General features: G+C 49.7%; 2 protein-coding genes across 6 annotated transcripts in view; one reads left to right on the top strand and one right to left on the bottom strand.

The window, feature by feature from the left end:
- ATG3 (autophagy related 3) overlaps positions 1-1,906 on the bottom strand; it is a 120,929-nt gene extending 119,023 nt beyond the window's left edge. Inside the window, exon 1 of the mRNA XM_063955641.1 lies at positions 1,824-1,906. Within this exon, the coding sequence (XP_063811711.1) occupies positions 1,824-1,895 (72 nt within the window). The 5' untranslated portion in view covers positions 1,896-1,906. The remainder of the gene's footprint in view (positions 1-1,823) is intronic.
- SLC35A5 (solute carrier family 35 member A5) overlaps positions 1,865-12,523 on the top strand; it is a 93,922-nt gene continuing 83,263 nt past the window's right edge. For 2 of the 5 annotated variants that reach the window (XM_063955638.1, XM_063955634.1), the window contains exon 1: positions 2,350-2,420. The gene's annotated coding sequence lies outside the window, so the exon portion shown is untranslated. Of the gene's footprint in view, positions 1,946-2,349; positions 2,472-2,615; positions 2,723-12,523 lie in introns of those variants that run through there. The other 3 variants (XM_063955636.1, XM_063955635.1, XM_063955637.1) reach the window with 3 other exon arrangements.

Here is a 12,523-nt window from a genome sequence, read left to right as displayed (position 1 = left end):
TTAGCCATGATTAGCAAATGCAAATAGTATTACATTTCTCACTGTGTTAATGGGGGTACTCACGGAGCGATCGCTGCTTAAAATCTAAGCAATCTGACTAGATTGCTTAGATTTTAAGCACGATCGCTCCGTGTGTAGCCCCCTCAGCGATAGCGATGCGCAGCCCCGCGCATCACTATCGCTGCTGCTAGATTGGCCTGCATGCAGGCCAATCTAGCAGGTCGCTCACTTCACCCGCTGGGTGAAGTGAGCCGCCCCCCCGTCTCCCCCCCGCACGCTCAGCACAGATCGCGCTGTGCTGAGCGCCGGGAGAGATGTGTGCTGAGCGGTTCGCTCAGCACACATCTCTCTGACATCGGCCAGTGAGTACTGGCCTTTAGTCTTTAGGGATGTTTACCTATAGATGTGTGAATTTCACTTACGCTTTCACTTTAGCTCTCTATATAAGGCAACTTGCACTGCTTGCTTAGTTGTCCTTTAAAAGTTATAGGTGTTCCATTACTTGATTCTCCATAGAGAAGTGAACTTGTCTATGCAAAATACTTTATTGCAGTTTTTGGTAAACTGGGCATACACTGTACGACTGGGATGAGGGAGTGACTGCCCAGTAGTCAGAGCACCTCCATACACTGCACAAGGTATGGAGGAAATCTCCATTGACCACAGTTTGAATTAGGCAGACTATGGTGGGGAGGATAAAACAGGACTGATAACAAAACCAAATAATCCATTGTTCAGCCATTTTCAGGTTGTCAATGAGTAGGAGTCAGCACAATTATCATGCAGTGTATGCTCAGCTTTATATATACCCAAATATACGAAGTGCAATTTTTATTTCATAGGTATTTTATAAGTATGAAATAGAATAGTTTCACTAACCTATACAATTAGCATGTGTAAATATACATGCTTGTAATAAAGTATTAAGTAGCTATAAAACTCTAAGGGGTCTACGCACTTAGCCTTGGCGAGAGATAAAGTGGACGGAGATAAAGAAGGGATAAAGAAGGAATAAATAATGGGCCCTACAGACTCGGCGGCACGCGGATACGGCAGACGGGTGACCTGGCGGCGCGGGGGGTGGGGTAGTGAAGTTTCTTCACTCCCCCCGTCACCCGGCTCTGTAGACGTACAGGCAAATATGGACGATCGCGTCCATATTGGCCTGCATGCACAGCCGACGGGGCATCAGTGATGAACGAGCGTGGGGCCGCGCATCGTTCATCGCTGGTGCCTCCACACTGACAGAGATGAACGTTATCGCGTTCATTATTGAACGAGGTCGTTCATATCTTGCGGTGTTATCGATCAATGTGTAGGGAGCATAAGGGATAAAGCAGAGTGCAAGATGATAACACACCAGCCAATCATTACGGATTTGAAAAAATGACAGGAGCAGATTGGCTGTGCGTTTAAGTATCTCAATGGGAAACTTTTCATCCTGCCACGAAGAGGACAAGGCTTAGGGTGCCATAAGGTCCCAAAGGTGTGTAACTGAATCTGCCCCTTAACTTGTGGTAATGCACTCCATAGGCTCAACTGTAGTGATATTAGAAGGGCTTAAGGTATGTAACCAGATAAAAGCATGGAGTGGGTGAGCTTTTAAATAAATTACAGCTATGTGGTGGGAGGGGTCACACCCGAGAGAAAATATTCTGAAGTGATGTTGTCAGAATTCACCATTTCTACTCTGCAGACATTGCTGGCAGCGGGGTATCAGGGGCGCACGCACAGCATGGGCACATCTGAGGCATGGCAGGGCGGTTCAGTGCTACTGCCCAGGCGGCCCATGCCTGCTGCCGCCATGGCGATGGTGGCCGTACCTTCAGCACCGGAGTCCAGTACTCTGCCACCTCCAGAGCCTTTCCTTTCACCGAGTTGATGACGCTCTGCATGACAGCACTCTCCCCGCACTGGGGCTCTGCAGGAGGGAATAACACGGGAGGTTAGTGCTGAGCGCAGCGCTGGCAACGGCTACTGGGCTAGAGGCATCGCTACTGCGTTGACAGCGCTCACCTGCACCGGGCTCTCTCCGGGGAACCTCTCCACTCTCTTCCTCTATCCCACTGCGGGTCACATGGGGCGACACGCCCGGAAATAGCCGCCTCGCAGAGCCTGACCTCTGCTCCGGGTGTAAGGAGGGGCGTGTGCCGGGGACCCTGTGCTACTGGTTACTCTGCGGGTACTGGATATCAGCCCCGGCAGTATCCCCGGCAGCGCAGCCTCACCAGCCCGGAGCCTGCAGTGCAGATACAGTGACAGCTCTCAGGCCAGGTCGAAATCCGGCTTCCTGTTACTAAATGACGTCACGGTAACGGGAACGAGGCTTGGTTGGCGTGACGTCATGCCCCGGAAGAGCCGGTGCTGCTGCTGTACAGGGACTCAGTGAGACGGTGTGCAGCAGCAGCAGCAGGGTGCAGGTGGGTATGGGGCGCGGTGACGTGTCCCTGGCTGGCAGCTGAGCAGGTCAGGTAGGTGGCGGCGCTGCCACGAGTGGGGGTGACCGGGCAGCCAGCAGAGTAACACACGGAAAACTTTCTGCACTGTGTGACAGTGAGGGCACGGGTAGCAGTGTACAGTGCCACATAGCTAAGTGTCTGTCCTGTGGCTGCAGTGTAACTTTTACAGCAGATTGGGTTTTGCGCTGTGGATAAATGTGCACTCAGGCAGGTGTCACACGAGCAGTGTGTTATGCGTCAGGAATAGTCAGCAAATGCCTGCGGTAAGTGTTATAAGTAAAGGCTGTGGGGTTCTACTCTATGCCGGCACACCAGCTGTCTCCCAAGCTCCCATGCTTCTATGTAGCCTTATGCTCGCTTAGCTGGTATCAGCACAAGTAGAATAAGGGTGCTATTGGCGGGGAGCAGTGCTCCATGCACCTTGTACAGTCCGCATGCTGTAAGTGTTTCTACCTTGTGCTTTAATAAATGATAATCACCAATCTATTGCCGGCTGCCACTGACTAGTACTCTCTTAAGAATAGAGCAAAATCTACAGTTCTGTAATGTACATCCAATAAAGGGAAATAAAAAATGAATTGGTCAGTTCTGCCATTCTGACAACTGAGATTATTTTAATTAAATTGACATTACACCACACAAGCAACACATTTACAAGGAACTGAGTTGGTATAAAGGACAGTCACATGTCAACATGGTATTTAAGTGTTTTGTTTCCTTCTTTTCTCCTACGTCCTAGAGGATGCTGGGGACTCCGTAAGGACCATGGGGATAGACGGGCTCCGCAGGAGACATGGGCACTAAGAAAGAACTTTAGGTATGGGTGTGCACTGGCTCCTCCCTCTATGCCCCTCCTCCAGACCTCAGTTTATACGGTGCCCAGAGTAGACTGGGTGCATTACAGGGAGCTCTCCTGAGTTTTCCTGAAAATAAAGTATTTTGTTAGGTTTTTTATTTTCAGGGAGCCTGCTGGCAACAGACTCCCTGCAGCGAGGGACTGAGGAGAGAGAAACAGACCTACTTTAATGTCAGGCTCTGTTTCTTAGGCTACTGGACACCATTAGCTCCAGAGGGAACGGAATGCAGGTCTCACCCCGCAGTTCGTCTCAGAGCCGCGCCGCCGTCCTCCTTGCAGAGTCGGAAGATAGAAGCCGGGTGAGTATGTGAAGAAAGAAGATTTCAGAGGCGGCAGAAGACTTCAGATCTTCACTGAGGTAACGCACAGCGGTAATGCTGTGCGCCATTGCTCCCACACAGCACACACACACGGCAGTCACTGTAAGGGTGCAGGGCGCAGGGGGGGAGCCCTGGGCAGCAATAAGGACCTCCAAATCTGGCAATAAGCATATATACAGGCTGGGCACTGTATATAAAAGAGATCCCCCGCCAGTTTTTGAATTTTTCAGCGGGACCGAAGCCCGCCGCTGAGGGGGCGGAGCTTGTTCCTCAGCACTCACCAGCGCCATTTTCTCCACAGCACACCGCTGAGAGGAAGCTCCCCGGACTCTCCCCTGCTTACCACGGTGAAAGAGGTGGGGGGGGGCACATAATTTGGCGCAAACAGATAATTACAGCGCTACCTGGGTAAACATAGTGTTTTTTTTCCTGGGTCATTAGCGCTGGGTGTGTGCTGGCATACTCTCTCTCTGTCTCTCCAAAGGGCCTTGTGGGGGAACTGTCTTCAGATAAGAGGTTTCCCTGAGTGTGTGGTGTGTCGGTACGCATGTGTCGGCATGTCTGAGGTAGAAGGCTTTCCTAGCGAGGAGGTGGAGCAAATGAATGTGGTGTCTCCGTCGGCAACACCGACACCTGACTGGGTGGATATGTGGAATGTTTTAAGTGCTAATGTGAATTTATTGCACAAAAGGTTGGACAAAGCTGAGTCCAGGAATTATGCAGAGAGTCAGGCCCTGCCTGCCCCTATGTCGCAGGGACCCTCGGGGTCTCAAAAGCGCCCACTATCCCAAATAGTAGACACTAATACCGACACGGATTCTGACTCCAGTGTCGACTACGATGATGCAAAGTTACAGCCAAAATTGGCTAAAAGTATTCAATATATGATTATTGCAATAAAGGATGTTTTGCATATCACAGAGGAACCCCCTGTTCCTGACACGAGGGTACACATGTATAAGGAAAAGAAACCTGAGGTAACCTTTACCCCTTCTCATGAGCTGAACGAGTTATTTGAAAAGGCTTGGGAATCTCCAGACAAGAAACTGCAGATTCCCAAAAGGATTCTTATAGCGTATCCTTTCCTGACTAAGGACAGGATACAGTGGGAATCCTCCCCAAGGGTAGACAAAGCGTTGACACGCTTATCCAAAAAGGTAGCACTGCCATCCCAAGATACGGCTACCCTCAGGGATCCTGCTGATCGCAAGCAGGAGGCTACCTTAAAGTCCATTTACGCACACTCTGGTACGTTACTCAGACCGGCGATAGCGTCGGCTTGGGTTTGTAGCGCTGTAGCAGCGTGGACAGATACCTTATCGGCGGAATTGGATACCCTGGATAAGGATACCATTTTATTGACCCTGGGTCATATTAAAGATGCTGTCTTATATATGAGGGATGCTCAAAGAGACATTGTCCTACTGGGTTCTAGAGTCAACGCTATGTCGATTTCTGCTAGATGAGTCCTATGGACCCGGCAATGGACAGGTGATGCCGACTCAAAGAGGCATATGGAGGTTTTACCTTACAGGGGTGAGGAATTGTTTGGGGAAGGTCTCTCGGACCTGGTCTCCACAGCTACGGCAGGTAAATAAAAAAATGTGCCTTATATTCCCTCACAGCCTAAGAAAGCGCCACATTATCAAATGCAGTCCTTTCGGTCAAATAAAACGAGAGTACGAGGATCGTCCTTTCTTGCCAGAGGTAAGGGCAGAGGGAAAAAACTGCCAACCACACCTAGTTCCCAGGAACAGAAATCCTCCCCGGCCTCTACAAAATCCACCGCATGACGCTGGGGCGTAGCTGAGGGAGTCCGCCCCAGTGGGGGCACGTCTTCGACTTTTCAGCTACATCTGGGTTCACTCACAGGTGGATCCCTGGGCAATAGAAATTGTTTCCCAGGGTTACAAGCTGGAATTCGAAGAGGTGCCTCCTCGCCAGTTTTTCAAATCGGCCCTACCAGTTTCTCCTCCAGAAAGGGAGATAGTTTTAAATGCAATTCGCAAATTGTGTCTTCAACAGGTGGTGGTCAAAGTTCCCCTGCTTCAACAAGGGAGGGGGTATTACTCAATCCTATTTGTAGTCCCGAAACCGGACGGTTCGGTCAGACCCATTTTAAATTTCTCTAACGTCCTAGTGGATGCTGGGGACTCCGTCAGGACCATGGGGAATAGCGGGCTCCGCAGGAGACAGGGCACATCTAAAAAAGCTTTTAGGTCACATGGTGCGTACTGGCTCCTCCCCCTATGACCCTCCTCCAAGCCTCAGTTAGGTTTTTGTGCCCGTCCGAGAGGGTGCAATCTAGGTGGCTCTCTTAAAGAGCTGTTTAGAAAAGTTTTTTTTTTTAGGTTTCAATCTCAGTGATTCCTGCTGGCAACAGGATCACTGCATCGAGGGACTTAGGGGAGAGATTTCCAACTCACCTGCGTGCAGGATGGATTGGAGTCTTAGGCTACTGGACACTTAGCTCCAGAGGGAGTCGGAACACAGGTCAGCCTGGGGTTCGTCCCGGAGCCGCGCCGCCGATCCCCCTTACAGACGCTGAAGAGACGGCAGAACGGAGGTCCGGAAAACAGGCGGCAGAAGACTCCACAGTCTTCATGAAGGTAGCGCACAGCACTGCAGCTGTGCGCCATTGTTGTCACACGGCTCACTGACTCAGTCACGGAGGGTGCAGGGCGCTGCTGGGGGCGCCCTGGGCAGCAATATAATTACCTTTAGTGGCAAAAGAAATACATCACATATACCCATTAAGGCTATATGTATGTATTTTGACCCAGGCCAGTTTCTTAAAAACCGGGAGAAAAATCCCGCCGAAAAAGGGGCGGAGCTTATTCTCCTCAGCACTCAGCGCCATTTTCCTGCTCAGCTCCGCTGGTGAGGAAGGCTCCCAGGACTCTCCCCTGCACTGCACTACAGAAACAGGGTAACAAAGAGAAGGGGGGCATAAATTGGCGATATTTATATATTAAGAGCGCATATATAGTAAACAACACCTTCTAGGGTTGTTTTTATACATTTATAGCGCTTTTGGTGTGTGCTGGCAAACTCTCCCTCTGTCTCCCCAAAGGGCTAAGGGGTCCTGTCTTCGATTAGAGCATTCCCTGTGTGGCTGCTGTGTGTCGGTACGTGTGTGTCGACATGTATGAGGACGATGTTGGTGTGGAGGCAGAGCAATTGCCGATGATGGTAATGTCACCCCCTAGGGAGTCGACACCGGAATGGATGGCTTTAGTTATGGAATTACGTGATAATGTCAGCACACTGCAAAAGTCAGTTGACGAAATAAGACGCCCGGCAAACCAGTTAGTACCGGTTCAGGCGTCTCAGACACCGTCAGGGGCTGTAAAACGTCCTTTACCTCAGTCGGTCGACACGGGTACCGACACAGATGAATCTAGTGTCGACGGTGAAGAAACAAACGTATTTTCCAATAGGGCCACACGTTATATGATCACGGCAATGAAGGAGGCGTTACAGATCTCTGATACTGCTGGTACCTCAAAAAGGGGTATTATGTGGGGGGTGAAAAAACTACCTGTATTTTTCCCAGAATCAGAGGAATTGAATGATGTGTGTGATGAAGCGTGGGTTACCCCCGATAGAAAATTGCTAATTTCAAAGAAGTTGTTGGCATTATACCCTTTCCCACCAGAGGTTAGGGCGCGCTGGGAAACACCCCCTAAGGTGGATAAGGCGCTCACACGTTTATCAAAGCAAGTGGCGTTGCCGTCTCCTGATACGGCCGCCCTCAAGGATCCAGCAGATAGGAGGCTGGAAACTACACTGAAGAGTATATACACACATACGGGTGTTATACTGCGACCGGCAATAGCCTCAGCCTGGATGTGCAGTGCTGGGGTAGTGTGGTTGGATTCTCTGACTGAAAATATTGAGACCCTGGATAGGGACAGTATTTTATTGACTCTAGAGCAATTAAAGGATGCTTTTCTTTATATGCGAGATGCTCAGAGGGATGTTTGTACTCTAGCATCAAGAGTAAGCGCGATGTCCATATCTGCTAGAAGAAGTTTATGGACGCGACAGTGGTCAGGTGATGCGGATTCCAAGAGGCATATGGAAGTATTGCCATATAAAGGAGAGGAATTGTTTGGGGTCGGTCTTTCGGACCTGGTGACCACGGCAACTGCCGGCAAATCCACCTTTTTACCTCAGACCCCTTCACAACAGAAAAAGACACCGTCTTTTCAGCCGCAGTCCTTTCGCTCCTATAAAAAGCGACCAAAAGGACAGTCTTATCTGCCGAGAGGCAGAGGAAAGGGTAAGAAAGGGCAGCACGCAGCCCCTGCCCAGGAACAGAAGCCCGCCCCGGCTTCTACAAAGCCATCAGCATGACGCTGGGGCTTTACAAGCGGACCCAGGAACGGTGGGGGGTCGACTCAAGATTTTCAGCAATCAATGGGCTCACTCACAAGTGGACCCGTGGGTCCTGCAGATAATATCTCAGGGTTACATGCTGGAGTTCGAAAGGTTTCCCCCTCGCCGGTTCCTAAAGTCTGCTTTACCAACGTCTCCCTCAGAAAGGACGTCGGTTTTGGAAGCCATTCACAAGCTGTATTCTCAGCAGGTGATAGTCAAGGTACCCCTCCTACAACAGGGAAAGGGGTATTATTCCACACTATTTGTGGTACCGAAGCCGGACGGTTCGGTAAGACCTATTCTAAATCTGAAATCCTTGAACCTGTACATACAGAAATTCAAGTTCAAGATGGAGTCACTCAGAGCAGTGATAGCGAATCTGGAAGAAGGGGACTTCATGGTGTCCCTGGACATAAAGGATGCTTATCTGCATGTCCCAATTTACCCCTCACACCAAGGGTATCTCAGGTTCGTGATACAAGACTGTCATTATCAGTTTCAAACGCTGCCGTTTGGTTTGTCCACGGCCCCTCGGGTCTTTACCAAGGTAATGACCGAAATGATGGTTCTTCTACGAAGAAAAGGCGTATTAATTATCCCTTACTTGGACGATCTCCTGATAAGGGCAAAGTCCAGAGAACAGCTGGAAGTCGGTGTAGCACTAACCCAGGTAGTGCTTCAGCAACACGGGTGGATTCTGAATCTTCCAAAATCTCAATTGACCCCGACAACTCGTCTGCTGTTCCTGGGAATGATTCTGGACACGGTTCAGAAAAAGGTGTTTCTCCCGGAGGAGAAAGCAAGGGAGTTATCCGAACTTGTCAGGAACCTCCTAAAACCAGGAACGGTGTCAGTACATCAATGCACAAGAGTCCTGGGAAAGATGGTGGCTTCGTACGAAGCGATTCCATTCGGCAGATTCCATGCACGGACATTTCAGTGGGATCTGCTGGACAAATGGTCCGGATCGCATCTGCACATGCATCAGCGGATAGCACTGTCACCGAGAACAAGGTTGTCTCTCCTGTGGTGGCTGCAGACTGCCCATCTGTTAGTGGGCCGCAGATTCGGCATACAGGACTGGGTCCTGGTGACTACGGATGCCAGCCTACGAGGTTGGGGAGCAGTCACAAAGGGAAGAAACTTCCAGGGCGTGTGGTCAAACCTGGAGACGTCTCTTCACATAAATATACTGGAGCTAAGAGCGATCTACAATGCTCTAAGTCTGGCAAAACCGCTGCTTCAGGGTCAGCCGGTGTTGATCCAGTCCGACAACATCACGGCAGTCGCCCACGTAAACCGACAAGGCGGCACGAGAAGCAGGAGTGCAATGGCAGAAGCTGCAAGGATTCTGCGCTGGGCGGAGAATCATGTCATAGCACTGTCAGCAGTGTTCATCCCGGGAGTGGACAACTGGGAAGCAGATTTCCTCAGCAGACACGACCTTCACCCGGGAGAGTGGGGACTTCATCCAGAAGTTTTCCACATGATTGTGAACCGTTGGGAAAAATTGGACAGGTATTGCGCCAGGTCAAGAGACCCTCAGGCAATAGCTGTGGACGCTCTGGTAACACCGTGGGTGTACCAGTCAGTGTATGTGTTCCCTCCTCTGCCTCTCATACCAAAGGTACTGAGAATTATACGGAAAAGAGGAGTAAGAACGATACTGGTGGCTCCGGACTGGCCAAGGAGAACTTGGTATCCGGAACTTCAAGAGATGCTCACGGAGGATCCGTGGCCTCTACCTCTAAGAAGGGATCTGCTTCAGCAGGGACCTTGTATGTTCCAAGACTTACCGCGTCTGCGTTTGACGGCATGGCGGTTGAACGCCGGATTCTAAAAGAAAAGGGCATTCCAGAGGAAGTTATTCCTACCTTGATTAAGGCTAGAAAGGAAGTGACTGTACAACATTATCACCGCATTTGGCGAAAATATGTTGCGTGGTGTGAGGCCAAGAAGGCTCCAACGGAAGAATTTCAATTGGGTCGATTCTTACATTTCCTGCAAGCAGGATTGTCTATGGGCCTAAAATTGGGGTCCATTAAAGTTCAAATTTCGGCCTTATCAATTTTCTTCCAGAAGGAATTGGCGTCAGTGCCTGAAGTACAAACTTTTGTCAAAGGTGTACTACATATACAACCCCCAATAGTGCCTCCAGTGGCACCGTGGGATTTGAACGTGGTTCTAAATTTTCTCAAATCTCATTGGTTTGAGCCGTTAAAATCGGTAGAATTAAAATACGTTACATGGAAGGTAACCATGCTGTTGGCCCTGGCTTCTGCCAGGAGAGTTTCAGAGTTGGCAGCTTTGTCATACAAGAGCCCATATCTGATATTCCATTCGGACAGGGCAGAATTGAGGACACGTCCTCAATTTCTCCCTAAGGTGGTTTCGGCATTTCACTTAAACCAGCCTATTGTGGTGCCTGCGGCTACTAGCGACTTGGAGGACTCCAAGTTACTGGACGTTGTCAGAGCATTAAAAAATATATATTTCAAGGACAGCTGGAGTCAGAAAAACTGACTCGTTGTTTACATTGTATGCACCCAACAAGATGGGTGCTCCTGCGTCTAAACAGACGATTGCACGTTGGATCTGTAGCACAATCCAACTTGCACATTCTGTGGCAGGCGTGCCACAGCCTAAATCTGTAAAGGCCCACTCCACAAGGAAGGTGGGCTCATCTTGGGCGGCTGCCCGAGGGGTCTCGGCATTACAACTTTGCCGAGCAGCTACGTGGTCAGGGGAGAACACGTTTGTAAAATTTTACAAATTTGATACTCTGGCTACAGAGGACCTGGAGTTTTCTCATTCGGTGCTGCAGAGTCATCCGCACTCTCCCGCCCGTTTGGGAGCTTTGGTATAATCCCCATGGTCCTGACGGAGTCCCCAGCATCCACTAGGACGTTAGAGAAAATAAGAATTTACTTACCGATAATTCTATTTCTCATAGTCCGTAGTGGATGCTGGGCGCCCATCCCAAGTGCGGATTGTCTGCAATGCTTGTACATAGTTATTGTTACAAAATCGGGTTATTACTGTTGTTGTGAGCCATCTTTTCAGAGGCTACTTCGTTTTGTTATCATACTGTTAACTGGGTTCAGATCACAAGTTGTACGGTGTGATTGGTGTGGCTGGTATGAGTCTTACCCGGGATTCAAGATCCTTCCTTATTGTGTACGCTCGTCCGGGCACAGTACCTAACTGAGGCTTGGAGGAGGGTCATAGGGGGAGGAGCCAGTACGCACCATGTGACCTAAAAGCTTTTTTTAGATGTGCCCTGTCTCCTGCGGAGCCCGCTATTCCCCATGGTCCTGACGGAGTCCCCAGCATCCACTACGGACTATGAGAAATAGAATTATCGGTAAGTAAATTCTTATTTTAAAATCCTTGAACCTATACTTGAAAAGGTTCAAGTTGATGATGGAATCGCTCAGAGCGGTCATCGCCAGCCTAGAAGGGGGGGATTTTATGGTATCCCTGGACATAAAGGATGCATACCTTCATGCTCCCATATATCCACCTCATCAGGCGTACCTGAGATTTGCGGTACATGATTGTCATTACCAATTTCAGACGTTGCCGTTTGGGCTTTCCACGGCCCCGAGGATTTTCACCAAGGTAATGGCGGAAATGATGGTGCTCCTGCGCAAGCAGGGTGTCGCAATTATCCCGTACTTGGACGATCTCCTCATAAAAGCGAGATCACGAGAGCAGTTGTTGTACAGCGTGTCATTTTCACTGAAGGTGTTACAGCAACACGGCTGGATTCTCAATATCCCGAAGTCACAGTTGGTTCCTACGACTCGTTTGACCTTCTTAGGCATGATTCTGGATACGGACCAGAAAAGGGTTTATCTTCCGATAAAAAAGTCCCAGGAACTCATGACTCTGGTCAGGGACCTATTGAAGCCAAAACAGCTGTCAGTGCATCACTGCACTCGAGTCCTGGGAAAGATGGTGGCATCTTACGAGGCCATTCCCTTCGGCAGGTTCCATGCGAGGACCTTCCAATGGGACCTACTGGACAAGTACCTCCAGTGGCACCTTGGGACCTTAACGTGGTGTTGAGTTTCCTTAAGTCACACTGGTTTGAACCACTTAAAACGGTGGAGTTAAAATATCTCACTTGGAAAGTGGTCATGTTGTTAGCCTTGGCTTCGGCTAGGCGAGTGTCGGAGTTGGCGGCTTTGTCTCATAAAAGCCCCTATTTGGTTATCCATATGGATAGAGCGGAATTGCAGACCCGTCCTCGATTCTTGCCTAAGGTGGTTTCGTCTTTCCATATGAACCAACCTATTGTGGTGCCTGTGGCTACGTGAGACTTGGAGGATTCAGAGTCCCTTGATGTGGTCAGGGCTTTGAAATTTACGTGGCCAGAACGGCTAGGGTCAGGAAAACAGAAGCACTGTTTATCCTGTATGCAGCCAACAAGGTTGGCGCTCCTGCTTCCAAGCAGACTATTGCTCGCTGGATCTGTTTCACGATTCAGCAGGCTCATTCTA

Source organism: Pseudophryne corroboree, chromosome 2 (genome assembly GCF_028390025.1).
Source record: "Pseudophryne corroboree isolate aPseCor3 chromosome 2, aPseCor3.hap2, whole genome shotgun sequence".
NCBI lineage: Eukaryota > Metazoa > Chordata > Amphibia > Anura > Myobatrachidae > Pseudophryne > Pseudophryne corroboree.
This window is presented reverse-complemented; position numbering and strand designations above follow the sequence as displayed.